This window comes from Trachurus japonicus, chromosome 6, assembly GCF_045865225.1.
Source record: "Trachurus japonicus isolate A0001 chromosome 6, Traja_1.0".
Classification (NCBI taxonomy): domain Eukaryota; kingdom Metazoa; phylum Chordata; class Actinopteri; order Carangiformes; family Carangidae; genus Trachurus; species Trachurus japonicus.
Genome location: NC_140912.1, coordinates 6631906 through 6650562, shown reverse-complemented (window position 1 = coordinate 6650562; position 18657 = coordinate 6631906). Strand labels below are relative to the sequence as shown.

The window sequence follows — 18657 nt, the reverse complement described above, 5'->3', positions numbered from 1 at the left end:
CAAATTGTTAAAGGCGAAGGTGGCAGATTCTTATAAAAAGTTATAATTTGTGGCATCTTTGCATAAAAATTGTACATTTCTGTCAGTTAACTCATTTTTTCGGCTGAACTTGAAAGTACAGTTGAGTACTGTACTTTGTAACAAAGCATTATATTTCATGACTTGTATGGAAAACTCTTAAGTTGACACATTCACAACTAAAAATAGTCACTATTTCCATTTGAATTGAAGTAGAATAAGCCTTAGTTTCGCTGTATTATCTGTTAGAGCCTATGATCAAGAAACACCTCACACAAAGATGCATTGTTCCAGAAATTAATTTCCATCAACAAAAGGTAGCGTAAAACGAAAATACAAAATTGCAGTAATTGTATTTGAGTAGAGTAAAACGCAATGTTCGAGTGCTTCCGTTCAATGACCTGCTGTTTTCAATGTTTCTGTCAATTATTCTTTAATGTTTTTATCTTTATTTTGTCAGTAATTTGGCGATGGGCGTGGCTTTGTTGTGTCTCTGCGCTCTGATTGGTCGGTTGCTCGGCGGTGGGCGGGGCTTCGTGTCTCTGCGCTCTGATTGGTCGGCTCGGTGCGGTGCTGTGCTGTCGTGACGTGAGGACGGGTCGTGTTGATTTCAGAAGTCATCATGGCGCTCACTTCCCCAGTCAAAGGTAAAGAGGTGTCTTCTTCTAACCTTACCTTGCCAGCCGATATCCGACCGACATATTCTCCGAAACACGCGGGAATCGAATAAAAAAGGCAAAAAGGGACTGTCGTGTGGTTTCAGTTACCGTTACGTGAACGTAACCGGCGTCAAACTGATAGAGACACAGAGCTAACGGTAGCTAGCTTTGTTAGCCTCGGTGTCCAACCGACCAAGAGCTGTAAAATCAACCGGTCTCGCAGCCTCGAAGCGACTTCACATCGCTCGGAATGACACCAGAGCATTTTAGTCTTAGTCTTAGTCTTAGTCTTAAACTGGGTGTTAATTACATCACTTTTTATTATTATCGCCAGCAGACGTAGTTACTGCCAGCAGCAGCGCGATAAGTAGCGGCTGTGTCTCTCGATAAGGAGCAGCGCTAGCAGCATGAAGCTTGTCAGCGGGGCTAAAACACAGATGATGTATGTAGTGAGGTGTTCATGGATCGTCATAATAATCACCATCACCGTGCATATTAATACTTGCATCGAATCAGCTTCTCGTTTTTTTAATATACGTTTCTACTTTTCTGTTTATCGGAGTGTAGGCTACAACATCGTAGGTCGAGGCGAGGTGTTCGTTTATATTATTCACCCGTTTGTCTCTGCTTACACAACGCTAAAGACAGCGCAGCGTTGAGCATCAGTTCTGTAATATTGTTTATGTCTCAGAACAGAGAGGTTTTCACCTTTCACCTGATACGAAGCCCTGCTGCTTCTTCGGTGAAAACGGCTTCCTGGAAAGATTTATCTCTGCAGGATCTCTCACCAGTCATCACCTATTGTTTTGTTTTTTTCACTGTGTTCCTGCATGTAGTGCTGTAATTTACATCTGGCACTAGGTCATGTGTTTTTGTTTTTTTTTGCATACAGTTAAACATCAGCTGGGCCTCTTAGGGAAATATAAGCTTGAGGTTGTTCTGTGAGATGTAAGGAAACATCAGAGCGACCTGCAAGCTGCTTGTGACTAATCTGGTCCAAAAGAGGCCAAACTGTATAAAAATTGTTGGACGTGTGGTTTAATACTTGGATGTATTTGCTGCTAAATGTCCCGGTCAACACATTCTGCTGTATCAATGCTGATATCTCTGTTCCAAATACATATGCAGGCCTTGACTTTCAGCACTACATGCTGTCATGATTAATTACTGGGTTCTGGGGGATATTTGTCTTCTTTGTATTTATTCAGTAAATACATATTCAGAATTTGTGAAACCAAAACTACACAGCATGCTTTATTGTAAAGACATTATTCAGTCCAGTGTGTCCTACACAGTTCAGTGTTGCATTAAGAGTCAGTAACCTGAGAGCCACTGTTGCAGCATGGTGTCCTGTTGAGAGACCGGAGAGAGCAATAACAAAACATAGTCGGTACATAACTGCACAGGATTTGCTAAGCTGCATTTTACATCAATTCTTCAAGGAGAATCTCAGCTACAGCCTCGGTCTGTCATCCAGACCTGCTCTCTTTCAGTCTGCACTGTCATCAATCTGACAACATTCAAATGAGACAGTTGGTCTCTCGTTTCTTTAACCTTTTGTGTTTCCCTCCATGGGGTAATGTTACTACACATGTAGACAACAGAGGAAAGAATCTCCATTTGCAGTCTGTGCTGCAGTGTCCTTCAAATGATTGAGTGTTACATCAGGTTTCCAAGAAAGAGATTCACACAGTGCAGTGAGAGATTCCAGCTCCTTGGCTACTAACTAACCGTTAATAGTTCAGAATAATGTGGACTGCCTCAGCGTTTCTTTTTGGTGACTTGAGCTGTAGCCTTGTTTGAAAGCCTTGTTTTGAAGAGATGCTCACTGGGTGAACTTCATTAATGAAGTTGACCGAACAAAGCACCAAAAAAGCATGTTTGAATTTCCTAGCAACACATGTTTGGTTCGTGTGAGTGTTTTTTTTTTTTTCTCAATGGAGGGAAGATGAGAAAAAATGCAATAACAAAATAAAATCGAATTAATAATCCATTATAATTTCTAATAATACTTTATACTACTTTATTTGCCATACTTATCTTTCTTTCTTTTTTTTAAAGTATATTTTGGAGCTTTTGCCTTTTTTAATGGATAGTATAGTTGAGACAGACAGGAAATGGAAGGCAGAGAGAGGGGGGAATGACATTCAGCAAAGGGTCGCCCAAGGTAGCCTCTGTATATGGGGCGCCTGCTTTACCACCTGAGATAAACGACGCCCCGCCATGCTTATCTTTAATTGCCTGCAAGTCAAAAAATATAATTTATGATGTCATAACCTGTTAGTGTTGACCTGGCGGTTTGTGTCTGACATCAAGCCTCAAACTTGGTGCAAAGGGGGTCCCCGCCTCCCCCGGCAAGAAGCTAAGCTTACTGACGGCCGTCGGTAACAAACCAGATGTCATTTTAGTCACAGAAGTCCAGAGAAAGCCGGTAAAACGTGGGTCAGGTAAACAATACAACATCGCCATGACAACATATTGTCACGTGTGTTGTTTTGCCTCGTGCTGACGGACCACTTGTTTACATAGAGGCTTGTTTATAAATTATGCCGTTACGTGCAGCGGCTGTCGTCCGTCTGCCGTCTGCCCACTTTCACGTGAATGCAGCATGAAAAATAAGGTTGAGTTGCTTGCGATCTACAACCGCAACGCTAGATGGGAGTAATTCCTACACAATATACCTTTAATATTGGATCGGTGCATTCCTAATTGTTATATTTTTAGCCCTAACTGAAGGCAATTTTCTGTCTTGGGGGGATGGACACCAAAATAATGTTAAATGTTTGATCGCCCCTCCCCGCAGAGCACCCGTACAATCATCTAATCGACACACTGAAGGATGGCAGGACCAAGTTCTTCAATCCACAGAAGTTAAATGATCCAAGATATGGTGAGTTTAGCTCTTATTATAAACATGTTCTCCCTCTTCTAAAAGTCCTGTCATGTATTCATTTTACTGAAAATGCATTTACAAAGTACACTTACTATAAACTTACAATGCAGTGTACAGTATTTTACACACTACCCTACTTACCACTGGTTTTTCCAACCTAGCAGTGTAAATATGTGTGTAAAGGTTCTTAAAACGTATTTGTAAATATAGGTCAGTGTTTATTCACAATGTATGAGTGCAAACCTAGTTTGAAAGTGAACGTTGAATGAATTAGATTGAACTCATTTGGTTTTTTGTTGTCTCTGTGTAGACAAGCTGCCTCTGTCCATCCGTGTCTTCCTGGAGGCAGCCATACGGAACTGCGATGGCTTTTACACAAAAGAAGAAGACGTCCAGAACCTGTTGGACTGGCAGCAGCAACAAAACAAAGCTGAGGTGCCGTTCTCTCCAGCGCGAGTCCTCCTCCAGGACTTCACGTGAGTGTCACAGGGAATTTGGGGTTTGGAGGGGGGGCGGGGGGGGGTCAAGCAGCTGATCATTTAATTATAGAGGGAAATTGTACAAATTAGCTTATTAGTTTGTGAGTGTTTATGGTCTTTTTTCATGCAGAAGTTGAGTTTGATTATTTCTCCTCCTCTGCTTTCCTTTGACAGTGGTATTCCTGCCATGGTGGACCTGGCAGCCATGAGGGATGCTGTTGCCAAACATGGCGTGGACCCCAGCCTGATCAACCCTAAATGCCCCACAGACCTCATTGTAGACCATTCATTACAGATTGATTATAGCAAATGGTGTGTTTACGTTTATATTTTGTCTTTAGACGTTAAATGAATCACTTTTTTTTTCCCACTTAAGCACGAACACTAATCTGCCTTATTCACCTTCCTCCTCCACAGTGCCATACAGAATGCTCCAAACCCCGGCGGAGGGGACGGGTCCAGCCAGAGCCAGGGCCCCTCCCGCTCCACGCCCTCCAGGCCCCCGTCCAGAGGAAGCTCACACTGTGGAAGCCAGCGAGGCCCATGTAGCAAAGCTGCTTGCAGTGACCCTCCAGCCTCCCTGGGTGGACCCCCAGCCTCTGTCCAGCAGATCGAGAACACGCCTCTCCTCTGCCCCTTTCACCTGAAGCCTGTGTCTGAGTAAGTAGTGAAGGACGGGGGAGTGAGGGGGGGTCCACGAGCAGTGTGAGGGTCATTTAAAGAGGAGCTATGCAAGATTTGTATCTTAATTAAACAGCTTTGGCGTAACTGTGATGGTTAAATGACTTGTTACTTGGAGAATGGAGGCTCTCTGCCTTCCACCTAGTGTCTCTTGGCCAGAAACTAGGGATGGAGTACCGATACCAGGTATATGACAGTTTTGTAAAATACGCACTCTGTAGAGGGAGAAAAAAGAGAAGAAAGAAAAAAGGGACCAAAAACAGCGCAAAAAAACAACTGACTTGTATAGTTCCTCTTTAAATTTATAAATAGTAAATGGAGGAGCAAACAAGCTCAAATTATTCAGTGTGAAAAGCAGATGAACTGATGCCATCAAGGCCTATGATGAACAATGTCACAACTGTTTTAGTGAAAGTTCGACATGTTCACTGTTGTTCATTTGTTTTTTATTCTACAGACCTGAAACAGCTCTGAAAAACCAGGAAATGGAACTGATCAGAAACAAAGAACGACTTCAGTTCTTCAAGGTGCAGCAAAGAGAAGATGTGTTTTATTACATCGTGTCAGACTGAAGTGTCTGTGTGGAGCCTGGAGGAAATGATCTGTTGTTGTTGTGTTTTTAATAGATGTTGGAACTGGTTTATAGTTTGTGTTAGTCATATACTTTTTACATTTTTATAGCTTTCAATTAAAAGTCAAGGAGCTAACACCTTTCTGCTGGAGAGACACAGTTTTCTCACTCTCTCTGTTTCCCTCCTCCGTCTGCCGAACAGTGGTGTTCACAAGCTTTCAAGAATGTGAACGTGGTTCCTCCAGACGTGGGTGCAGTCCACCAGGTCAATCTGGAGTATCTGTCCAGGGTGGTCCAAGTCAGCGACGGCTTCATCTACCCTGACAGCGTGGTGGGGACCGACTCCCACACCACCATGATCAACGGCCTGGGCATCCTGGGCTGGGGTAAAACAGTTTGAAGCTTTACAGTAACAGCCGTCGCTTCGTTGTTCCCCTCTGACGTGTTTAACATGTTTCTGCTGCTGTTTCTCCTCGGCCAGGTGTTGGGGGAATCGAGTCCGAAGCGGTGATGCTGGGCCAGCCAGTGTCTCTGACTCTTCCTCAGGTGGTGGGCTGTAAACTGGTGGGCTCCATCAACCCCCTAACCACCTCCATAGACGTCGTCCTCGGCATCACTAAGGTAACATTGCTCTGCTGCCCTCACTGTGTTACGAGGAATTAATCTGTCGGTGTATACACTAGGGCTGGGTGAAAACACAGATTTTCCGATTCATATCGACCTTCATATGAAAGATCCAATATGGATTCATATTTCCTTACATCTTTTGTACTGTTTGTTAGTCTCGCTCAAGATTAAAATTGGTATAAAACTGAGATATCTCTAAATGAACCAATATCCAATTGAATCATATCGAAATGGAAATCGAATCGGGACCTTGTGAATCGGAACGGAATCGATTCAGTAAACCAGCAGTGACACCCAGCCCGAGTATACACAGGAGATAAAGGAAAGTTGAGAACTGTGAGAACTGGCAGCGAGGTGTAGAGATGTGGTCTTCAAACTAGGGCTGCAACTAACGATTATTTTCATTATCGATTAATCTGTTGATTATTTGAAAAATTTCAACACAATTGAAAAATGTCAATCAGTGTTTCCCAAACCAGAAAGATGACGTCCTCATATGTGTTGTTTTGTCCACAAACCAAAGAGATATTTAGTTTACTGTCATAAAGGAACAAAGAAACCAGATATATTCACATTTAAGAAGCTCAAATATATCATCAAAATAGTTGACTTTTAATTTAATAATCAATGAATTGTTGCGGCTCTACTTAAAACCATAGAGGAAACCCACCTCATGTGACAGTAACGACGTGTTGCCTTGATTTTCAGCACTTGCGGCAGGCTGGGATCGCTGGAAAGTTTGTGGAGTTTTTTGGACCTGGCGTCTCTCAGCTGTCGGCCCCCGACCGAACCACCATTGCCAACATGTGCCCAGAGTACAACGCTACTGTCAGCTTCTTCCCCATCGACCAAGTCACGCTCAAGCACTTTAAAAAGACAAGTGAGGGCTACCCACAGTGTTGTTCTTCCCCTCCACACATTGAGTGTCAGAGTTATTCCTCATGAAACGGCTCAAACTTTCTGCCACCTGTTCACAATAGTTCTGTAACTGTAAAATGTTATCAACACTGTATTCTCACCAGATGACTCAAGCGCTAACCTGACATTATTTTCTTTTCAGACTTTACCCAGGAAAAACTTGAATTGCTGGAGTCTTACATGAAGGCTGTAAAACTATTCAGATGTTTTGATGACCCCTCAGAAGACCCCGAGTATTCAGAGGTAATTGTTGTGAACAAAACTTGGAGCTGTACTGTCTGAAAACTGATGTTATAATATATCTGAGGCTAATGAGAAGTTACTTGTACCACTTTGTGCTCCATCATAGCCAGACATCGTTTGCAGGCCTTAATTTGCATAATAAAGTGAAATAAAAATCTTATTTTTTGTACAGGTGATTGAAATCAACCTGAGCTCCATGGTGCCCTATGTGAGCGGACCAAAGAGGCCTCAGGACCGAGTGGCCGTCTGCAGCATGAAAGAAGACTTCCAGAGTTGTCTTGATGAGAAGGTAACAAGGGTTAACACTCTTTGATATTGAATTTTAGGTCTAAAATAATGAATCAGAAGATTTTCTTTTTAATGTCTCCTGTTTTGCAGTAATTGTGTCTGTCCCCGCATCACCACGGCAGCGATGAATGGGAGCGGACCGATCTTAGGCTGTTTAGGCGCTTTACGGACAGAACTACTGCAAAATATTAAAAACAAAATCTTCAGATTCATTCTTTTAGAAAATACTAGGAAACTACCCCTTTAAATAGGAACTAAGCAGGATCTCTCCTGTGGCTATGCTACATTTTTACCTTAATTAAAAAGCTCCGGAGTAATTGTGATTGTTAACTACATGACTTGTGACTTGTTATAGTGAGAATGGAGGCCTTGCAACATCAGTGTAGTACCAGCTCTCCTCTCTGCACACCGCGACACAAACGCGCCCCGTAACCCGCAATCTTTTGTTTTTGGTGGTCAAGACTACACAAACACATGTGCCGTAACATCGCATATGCAGCTTCGTTGTAAACAGATGCACATGGGCGAGAGGAGCGTAACCAAACAGCGGAAAAGCGATCAGACTTGCATAGTTCCCCTTTAACGTCTACTGCCAATGTCAACGTGAGACCTGACCTGTCCGTCTGCCTGCAGGTGGGGTTCAAAGGCTTCCACATCTCCAAGGAGAAGCAGAAGACCTGCATCCCCTTCCTGCACTGCGGTCAGGAGTACCAGCTGGCCCACGGCTCGGTGGTCATCGCCGCCGTCATCAGCTGCACCAACAACTGCAACCCGTCTGTCATGCTGACTGCAGGTAAAGCAAGTCAACAGATGAGTCTACCGTCAAATTGCTCCGAGGTGGCCGGTAGGGCTGGGTATCGGTACTCGATACTTTTCAGGTATCGACCGAAACAACCCAGTACCAAGTAGTATCGAAACTGCGCCTGTCAATCGATACCTGCAATCGGTTCTTTTTGTACTCAGATCAAGAAAAAAATGACTGTTTCCATGGTTTTGCACGCAATCCAAATGAGGAAGTCTTCTCTCCCGGTGTAAAACGTCAATATTTTCCGGCCGCTTCTAATCAGAATCCGCACCTTGCAGAGTTTGAGCTGCACCTCAGTTTCATTTGTTTTTTATTTGACAGAGTTTCACACAGAACTTTCTGGTCGAGTCTTTCCATGTTTCTCTTTCTGCGCCAGTGAAAAGGAAACATTTACATTTTTTCAGACAAGACGATTGTCTCATAAACTATTTGATTTTTTTTTTTTTTTTAATTGAATGACTATTCATTGCTCATCCCTAGTAAAAATCTTTTGAATGGGGAGGAGTGGTGACATTCAGGCAACCGATTGCCTTCTTTTCACATGATTAGTATGGAAGGAAGTTGAAAAAAAGTATCGAATGAAGTACTCACTTGGTATCAGTATCGTGTTATTGGTACTGGTATCGAAATTTTTTAAACGATACCCAGCCCTAATCTCGTAATCCAGTCTTTTTATCTGCACAATTCACGTCCAGCACTTTTTCTGTCACTCACAACAAAATGACCATGCCGCCGCTGCTTTGTGATACTGAACGTCGGTGCGTCTCGTCCTCAGGCCTCCTGGCCAAGAAGGCGGTGCAGGCCGGGCTGGTGGTCAAGCCTTACATCCGGACCAGCCTGGCCCCTGGAAGTGGCATGGTCACTCACTACCTCAGTACCAGTGGAGTCCTGCCTTACTTTAGCCAGCTGGGGTGAGCCAGTTCACACTCCAACATCACACACACTTGAAAGATACAGAGTCTGAAATGATGTGTCTGTGGTGTGTGAATGTGAATGTGTGGCTGTGGCCTCTATTGAAAATAAAAGTGCTTTGAGTGGCTGGTGAGACTGGAAAAGCTCTCTGTAAGTGCAGTCTGTTTGCCTCAACACCAAGAGATAAACCTGGACTTATGGGTTGCACTTAGCGTGATGTGATAATTATGTTTTGTCATAACCAGACTTAAGACCACCTTGTTTCTCCTCTCCAGGTTCGAGGTGATTGGTTATGGTTGTGCCACCTGTGTAGGAAACACAGCTCCTCTACCAGAACCTGTCGTAGACGCAATCAAACAGGTAAGTTCTGCTATAATATAATATGACCCATTTCAGATTCTAGAGATGCTGAAATCACACTTTGATTATTGTAACAGTCTCTTCCCGTGCATTAATCAAAAAGCTCTGCAGTACTACTAGTACAGAACTCAGCAGCTGGGCTTTTAACTGGTACCGAGAAGTTTTGGCTTCTTTAGGATTGATTTTAAGATTTTATTCATTACTTTTAAAGCTATTCATGGCCTGGCTCCAGATTACATTTTTTAACCCCTTATGTACCCCAACATAATTTGAGCTCCTTGGGCAGTGGTCTTCTGTCTATTCCAGACAGCAGGTTTAAAACTAAAGGGGACAAAGCTTTTGCTGTTAGAGCTCTGGAATGACCTGCCCGAGGAAATAAGGTGGTCGGAGTCAGTGTCTTATTTTAAGTGAGTTTTCCACTGTCATTTACCTTTTTCTTTCTGTACATCCCTGCCAGGTTTATTGTCCTTTTAATGTTTGATTTTATCCCCTGTGTTTTATCATTTCCTACTGGATTTTATTTTATCCTCATTTTCTCTGTTAAAGCAGAAGTAAGTGATATATTTGTGTTAATATAAGTCTTATGAGTGGCCGTTATAGTGACTTTCACAGGTAAAACAGGTCGGAAAAACACGAGTGGGTTGCCTGGAACGCTACAAAGTCGTAAGTTGTGACTTGAAGCTGTAATTTACGATTTCAAAAGCCTGCCTGGAACGCAGCATTAGCGAAAACGACCGGACCACTTACTTCTGCTTTAAGCACTGCTATATAAATAGTTTATTATTAATTTTATTCAGTCAGCTTTTAATTTGGATATTAAAAGCAGATATTATAATATCATAGTTCCTTTCACCCAACAATACATTTTGTTTTAGGGCGACCTGGTGGCCTGCGGCGTGTTATCTGGCAACAGGCACTTTGAAGGCCGCCTGTGTGACTGTGTGCGTGCCAACTACCTGGCCTCCCCTCCTCTGGTGGTGGCCTACGCCATCGCGGGAACTGTGGGAATCGACTTTGAGAAAGAGCCTTTAGGTAAAGAAAACACACACACACACGTCAGGAGCTGCTTTAAGCCGCTGCTCTCAAACCTCAGGTTCATTAGAGGATTTTAGGATTTTGGCTGATTTCAGCGAGTAAGTGTGTAACGGTTCAGCGTCTTGTTCAGTCATGTGTCGGCTGTAGAGGAGGTCAAAGCAGTGATCGCTTCAGCTCTAAACCGCTGCATCACCTGCTCAGCATAAGGTCCTTCATCACTCATGTAGTTACCAACTAGTGTTGTTTTTGTCGGCCTGTTTTGATTTTAGTGTTAGTCTAGTCTTTGTGTCAAACTGTCATTTTAGTTTTTATTAGTTTTAGTCAGGTTCATACTCTTTTTTTTTTTGTCTAGTAAAGTGACGTCGCTGCCTAGGAAACAGAAATACTGCAAAATTATAATAATAATAACGTGACAAAACATTATAACGTTAATTTGTGTCGTCTCGTTTTCGTCGTGTGATAAAGGTTCGTTGACGAAAGCAGCACTATTACCAACAATGTTTAATGAACATAGATGAAACCCTAAAAAGTCAATGTTTTCTCTCATGGATGATGTCAGTGCTGAGACACCAACATTTAGAAGATGTCTGTCAACATGAAGCAGGCCTGACCTGTGTGTTTGAATAGAGTCAGCAGGGCCGGCCCTAGGATTCTGGTGGCCCCCTAAACAAGATGTTTGTTTGTGGCCCTGCACTCTAAGCACAAACACCAAATCACTGGTTAAAACTGAATGCAGACATGTTTATGCCCTCTGAGGTTTGAGGCTATTTTCTCGAAGTTAACATATTTTCTTAAATTTATCTTTTTAAGATATTTGCAGATGTAACAATACTCAAGTGTTTTATGTCTAAATATTAGAACCTCCGCTGTAAGCACACTGAGGCCAGTTTGCCCTAGAACACTGTAGAAAGAAATAATTTAGGCCAAATGCTGGAAATTTGAGGTCTGCTTTTTGAAAAATGTCAAATCCCTTGTGAAAACACTCCTTCAGTCATGAGAATGAACTGTTTTGGTGCTTGAAATAGGATATGAATACAGTAATAGATAAGTGTAGAAAACAAGTCTAAAATGAAATTTTGTAAGATTGCTTTTTGAGCACAAATGTTGTCATTCTGCCGTTCTATTTTCACCAAATGTCTCAAATGTGAGATAAAAGAAGCTGAATATTGACTTCACATTACATATAAAGCTCATAGCTGCACGTGCAGACCTCAGGATGTTTAAATGACTTGATGAACCCCGGTACCTTTCTGATAATGTGGCCCCCCACCTAACGGCTGTGGCCCTAAACAACCGCATAGAGGGTTTATGCCAGCGGCCGGCCCTGAGAGTCTGTCTTGTTGTGGCGCTAACACGGGGCCTCTGTTGTCAACGCAGGTGTGACGTCAGAAGGGAAGGAGGTGTATCTTCATGACATCTGGCCGTCCAGGGAGGAGGTCCAGCAGACGGAGGAGGACACGGTCATCTCCTCCATTTTTAAGGATCTCCGGGGAAGGATGGAGGTGAGGAGTCGGCCCTCACCAACGCCTGCTGTCTTCTCTTTCCTGACTGTCTTGTGTTTTATCCGAGTGACTCATTGTTTCCGACTGCATGCTGTGCTTTCTTCCAGAAAGGGAACACTTTTTGGAACAACGTTGACTGTCCAGAGTCGGTACTTTTCCCCTGGGATCACAAGTCGACGTATATCCGCTCACCCAGTTTTTTCAGCAAATTGGTAAGTGAATGTGGACCGAGGAGGTTCTGCTGGTTTCTGTTACTGAAGTTACACTCTGCAGTTTGGGAACTGAGCTCCTGGTCTGGTCTTCTCTCTCAGAGTAAAGAGGTTCCTCCTCCTCAGTCGATAGAGAACGCTCATGCCTTACTGTTCCTCGGGGACAAAGTGACCACAGACCACATCTCACCGGCCGGCAGCATCGCCAGGGTCAGCGCAGCCGCCAAGTACCTGCTGAGCAAACGGTCAGTTCCCACCAGCAGCTCTGTAATCTCTGTCTGAACAGGTCGGCAGTCAGTCAGAGCAAATCTGACCCGACATCAGCTGATTTACAGCCACAGTCCTGAAAAATGCAGCTAGTGAGAGTCATGACGAGATGTGACTTGTCCAGGCTGATTCTGATTGGCCAGAGGACATGCAGAGCATTATTGGCAACCTGCAGAACTGATGTCACTTTTACGTGTTGGTTAGAGCAGGAGACATTTTTATTCCAGGGTTTGCAGACATAACATTTTCTCAATTCAAATAGCACTCAGCAGTCAGAGATTACAAAGTGCTTCACTATGATAAAACAAAACAAACACATGGAGACAAATTACTCAAGATTTGAAATAAAACAGTAGAAACATGAATGCAAAGTAAAATTATAATATTATAATAATGTTTTTACCTCAGATGACAAAAACAGAACGACTAAATAGAAAATCTGAGTTGTGATATATTAAAAATGCCATTGACAGACATTGAAATGTGCACAACACATAACGACTAAGTGAACAAACCCACGGCCACAGTGACAGGTCAGACCTGACACACACAGCTCCTCCGCAGTGTTAAGCCATCATCATCATGTAAACATGTCACAGCTGTGTATTGGTCTCACCAGCACACTGTTTGTTTGTTAACGGATACATTTGAATGTATTTCCATTGTAAATGTTTTGCCCCCAGCCTGACGCCGCGGGAGTTTAACTCGTACGGCGCTCGCAGAGGGAATGATGCAGTGATGACCAGAGGCACCTTCGCCAGCATCAAGCTCCAAAACCGATTCATCGGCAAATCGGGCCCCAAGACTTTGCACATTCCTTCAGGCCAGACAGTGAGTAGACGCTGCACCAGAACCTGTACAACTGTTGAACTCAAGCCGTAGCACTGTGTTTGTGTCGCACTGGCCGGCCTGCTGTCTCTGAGAAGTCCGAGCCGCAGTTGACAACGTGTCCTCCCTCCCTCCCTCTCTCTGTCTGATCAGCTGGACGTGTTCGAGGCCGCTGAGCGCTACCAGAGAGACGGCATTCCTCTCATCATCCTGGCAGGCAAAGACTACGGCTCGGGGAACTCCAGGGACTGGGTGGCCAAAGGACCGTACCTGCTGGTAAACACAGCGACGCACTGCACTGACTAGACAAACAGGATCAACAACAGCTGCCAGCCTCTCATTTATCTCATCTGCTAGGTATCCTGGTACTTAATGCTGACCGGGATAGGGATAGTTCAACATTTTGGCAAATTAACCCATTGCCATAATCCCTATAGTCATAGCAGTAGGTTCGTTACCTTTAATTGTCGGTCCAAGCTGTTTTTAGATCGGCGGGGCAGAGATACGAGCTGCTCAGCTAACGTTACAGAGGCATATGGTATTTCCGGGTTTCCCCCATCAAACTCATCAAATACACAATCCAACAACTCCAAAACACTCTGGTGGACAAGTTGTGACCTGCACATTCACCACGCTATGAGATAATAATGAAACGTTACGAAACAAAATTGTTTTCGAGGCAAATGCGTAACTGGAACTACATTCCAGACACGGTTGCTCGACAGAGTGACTTCAAAAGCGAATGTAGTTTCGAGTATTTGCTTCATGTGTTGTAATGTTACATAATTATATGTTATTATTTCATAGTGTGGCAAATGTGCAGGTCACAACTTGTCCACCAGAGTGTTTTGGAGTTGATGGACTGTGTATTTAGTTTGATGACTAATCTGACCCTAACCCTAACCTGAGCAGCTCGCGTCTCTGCACCACGGATCTCAAAACAACACACACAATTAAAGGGTAATTAACCTAACCCTACGGATTTGCCAAAATGATGAACTATCCCACGCAACACAGAGGCACATAACACATGCAAACAACAGAATGAGGCATAAGAATGTTTTTAAACTACAGACAAAGACAAAGTGGACAACAACATGTTTAAGTCCTAACCAGGCCATGCAAAGCAGAAGCATAACAACAGCCTGACACAATAGAAGCAGAACCACAGTCTGACATGCAGCAGGTACATGGAAGCAGACAACAGCACAGGAAGTTCAGCTCATACTTCTAGTCTGACACTTTGTCCCTTCCAGAGACAATGTTTCACGAGTCACAGAGTTTGACGATCACCTCTCACCTGAGACCTGAGACTAGAACCTCCCGTCACTCTACTTTTTTATGATCTATAGTGCGTATATACTGCAGACCTCTCCTCACCCGCCTCTCTCCGGTCCGCAGGGCGTACGCGCAGTCATCGCCGAGAGCTTCGAGAAGCTGCACAAGAACCAGCTGGTGGGGATGGGCATCATGCCGCTGGAGTTCCTGCCGGGCCAGACCGCAGACTCTCTGGAGCTGAGCGGGAAGGAGAGGTTCACCATCACCCAGCCGGAGAGCCTGAGCCCCCGGCAGCAGCTCACCGTCAAGGTCGGCAGCAGGCAGCAGGCACCAAGCTGTGATGACACACACACACACACGTCTGGGGGTCTTGTTGTTTGTTTTCACTGTTTTACCAGAACTTTGACACTTTGTCCAGATCCAAATCTTTTTCCTTTCCACAGGATGTAGCTAAGTTAAAGCTGTTTTGTTGGATTTTTTTCCTTTTATCACATACTCTAAACACTTGGTGAGTCATGTTTGTGGCCACCTGAGTGTCACTTCAGTCTCGGTCTCCGTGGCTCCTGAGTGTGTGTTTGTTCAGGACTCGGTCAGTGCCCCCCCCTCCCCTCATCTGTCTGCTCCTCTTACGCAATACAATCAGCTCCACAAAGCCACAGAAAGTTATTCAGCATGAAGTGAGCCCAAGTGTACGTAAGCACGGTTACGCCACATACACCATCATTAAAGGACAATTCCAGGGAAATTCAACATAGTTTCCTAACATTTTAGGGCTAAAAGAATGAATCTGAAGATGTTCTTTTTAATAGATATAGATATAGAGATATAGAGAATACTTTATTCATCCCTAGCAGGGAAATTCAAGTTAGTCCAGTAGCTCACACAACAATGACACAAAAAAGATGAACACAAAAAAACATTTTAACAAGTGTTATATAAAACGATTGCAGCAGGAACAAATGATCTAGTTCTGTCTGTCTGCATGGCCACAGCAGCGTATAATGGGAGCGGGCCGATCTTAAGCTGTTTAGGTTGTTTACATCCCACAATACCACTTTTTTCCCCCACATACAGCATCAGATGGCTTCAAACATACACAGAGGGGTTTGTTAACTTCAAGAAAGCCGACATGTTTGTAAACAGAGCTGTAATACGAAGTCTCGCAAAGTCTTGTGCGAGAATCAAGTTGATGGCTCAGTCTGAAGCTCCCGTTTTCCTAGCAGTAAATCTGGCTGTTTATCCTACCTGTTAACATACTGAGCTGTCAACTTGACTCTCGCCTGTGCAGAGGAATACTGAGTGAGTTGGTTAGTTCCAGATAAACTGGAGGTTAGGGGGGCGAGTCCAAGTAATTTGCCATATTTGAACATTTTATTAAAAAAGTAATGCAATAGTTACTTTTCCTGCTAATAAGTTACTTTTATAATGTGGTAATTCAGTTAGGCAAAGCAAAGCAATTTTATGTGTATAGCCTGTTTCTAACAGTTTGTCTCAAAGGGCTTTACATCCCATCATAACAACATCCTCTGTCCTTAGACCCTCACATCCACTGAGGAAAAACTCCATAGAAAACCCTTTGAACAGGGAACTGGAGAAACCTGTTACCTTTTGGGGAAACAACTAATTAGTAGTGTGTGTATTTGGCGAACTGGTGCTGATGATAGGACACATGTGAAACAATGTTTGAGGATTCTGGTTTCTGAACGCTCCATAGTGAAGGATTTGTCTCTGTCTTCCCACAGACCAGCCAAGGAAAGTCCTTCGTCGTCACCGCAGCGTTCGACACCGAGATGGACGTTATCTTTTTCCAGAACGGAGGGCTTTTCAGATACGTTGCTCGGACTTTTCTCTAAAAACGGCCTCGGCCCGGTCCTGAGCCCGCCGCCGAGGGCGCGTCAGGCCGACGAACTGCAGCCTTTATCATTTCACTGGTTTGTCTTCAGCATGGACGAAAAAGAACGGCTCGTTGGAGCGACACAAAGACACGATGGTGGTTTGTCTGTCTGAGCTGGACGGACGTGTTCAGCTGCTTCTCCATCACTACACGTGGCTGTGGCTGTGGCTGTGGCTGCTTCTGCTTCTGCGCCGGCTTCATTTCTCCTCACGTCACCGACAAAACAAGCGCAGGAGGAAGTGCTGACACGCTCGGTGAAGAGGCCGCACCCTGGACGACCCTCATCCGTTTGTGTCTTGATGTTGGAGACTGAAACTGCCCCGAGTCCTGAGGGGACGTTCCTGCTTTCATGAAAGCCGAGAAGAAAAGAGTCCAGTCTGCTTCTGTTGTCCTTTAATCAAAAAAATAACAATCCTGCCTGCAAAGGCTCAGATGGTGCTATGGTACTACGGCATGATTACATGACATATTTTAAAGTGAAGTACAGCCTGTTTTTCCCGTCGCCCAGGTCAAATGTGGAAATTCAAAACAAGTTGATGTCAGTTGCTCATATTTCTAACTGAGGTCAAACAGTCTTATATAAATTCAAGTTCTGTTAATATTTCTTTAATCAAACTTTTTTTTTTTTTGCAAAAAAAGGTATATTTGCCTACTAATACTCAATTTTTATTATGTGGGAAAAAAAGTGAAATCCTCCTTTCTGTTGTTACCTGTATCACTAAACTCCCTGCTTCACCATGGCTCCTACAACTGACAGTCCTCTGCATCACATTAAAGGTAAATAATGAAAACCTCTCTGCATAAAGAATCCATTCATACTGACTCACACAGCAGCAGATGCTTCTCCAGGTCTGAAAAGGTCTCTTGCTCAACGATTTCATGATGGTAAATGGTCTGTGTTTATATAGCGCTTTACTATACCTGCAACAATACCCAGAACGCTTTTTACATCATACATCGCATTCATGATGGTAAAACACAATTAGTATTTGAGCTCAGTGCAACACAGTGTTTATAGTGGTGCTCAAGTGAGAGGCAGTTACCATGGTGATGGCTATATTTACACTTGCCATTTTGCCATGTTTTAGTATGATGGAAAACAGCACATGTTGTTGGATCACACTGCCTAAATCGCTTTAAAGGAGACATATCATGCCCCTTTTCCACAAATTAAAATAGTTCCCAGGTGTCTTAAAGACACGTCTGTGACATGTTTTGGTCAAAATACCCCAAGGATCAAACATCACAGCTCTTTTCATCCTCTCTAAACAGCCCTGTTCAGAACGGCTGGTTTCAGTGCCTGTCCCTTTAAATGCAAATGAACCACTGGGTGGTATTATGCAAATTTGAAAGCTAGTTACATCACTGAGGGAACAGCTCGTAAAACTAGCAAGCCTGAAAATTACAGACTTTTTGTCAATTCTCACATTTTGGGGACCGGAAAGCAAGACAAACACCCAAATATATGTTATTTCCATAAAATGTCCCCTTTAATGTATTTTACTCACGTTTCTCCTGAGACCAGTTCAGTGTCTTTGTGACCTGCACATTCACCATGCTATGAAATAATCATGCAACGTTAGGCGACAGCGTTGTTTTCGAGGCAAATGCAGCCGAAACTACATTCCAGACCTCTGGCTGCTGGGCGGAGTGACTTCAAAAAGCAAGTAGTTCTGAGTATTTGCTTCATATGTCGTAATGTTACATAATTATACATGATTATTTCATAGCGTGGTGAATGTGCAGGTCACAACTTGTCCACGAGAGCGTTTTGGAGTTGTTGGATTGTATTTGATGAGGGAAAAGCGGAAACAACCATTGACCTCTGTTGCGTTCACTGAGCAGCCGCGGATCTCCAAACAATTGAAGGTAATGAACCGACTGCTGAGACTATCGGGGTTATGGGGTTAATGGCAATAGGAGAATTAAACTATCACTTTAAAGCTTTGTCAAAGTGATAAGTGTAATCTAACGCTTCACCCTCTGTGATGCTGTTCATGTGTGTGTCCATGGATGGGATCAGATTATTTATACTGCCAAAGCTCTCTGCATGAGGATCAATGACCAATCCATCCTGGTGACTGACCAGCCAATCAGCTAAAAGCAGTTTGAACTGACTGGCCTCCAGCCTCGGGATGTGATCCATCACATGTCATCCTGGACTTGTCTTTATGACTCAGTGTGACATCA

At 43.7% G+C, this 18657-nt stretch overlaps 2 protein-coding genes across 2 annotated transcripts in view; one reads left to right on the top strand and one right to left on the bottom strand.

Annotated features, from left to right (window-relative positions):
* The window catches only part of slc25a44a (solute carrier family 25 member 44a), a 131526-nt gene that overhangs the window by 9706 nt on the left and 103163 nt on the right, over window positions 1-18657 (bottom strand). The gene's annotated exons all lie outside the window — the stretch shown is intronic.
* On the top strand, window positions 620-17258 carry ireb2 (iron-responsive element binding protein 2). The gene is made up of 22 exons (XM_085778510.1): window positions 620-665; window positions 3481-3567; window positions 3881-4046; window positions 4224-4361; window positions 4467-4709; window positions 5188-5257; window positions 5504-5687; window positions 5783-5922; window positions 6637-6808; window positions 6989-7089; window positions 7262-7378; window positions 8011-8170; window positions 8958-9093; window positions 9370-9454; window positions 10330-10486; window positions 11867-11991; window positions 12099-12203; window positions 12303-12445; window positions 13151-13298; window positions 13449-13571; window positions 14697-14882; window positions 16316-17258. The coding sequence occupies exons 1-22, from the start codon at window positions 641-643 to the stop codon at window positions 16424-16426; spliced, it is 2922 nt and encodes a 973-aa protein (XP_085634636.1). The 5' UTR covers window positions 620-640; the 3' UTR covers window positions 16427-17258.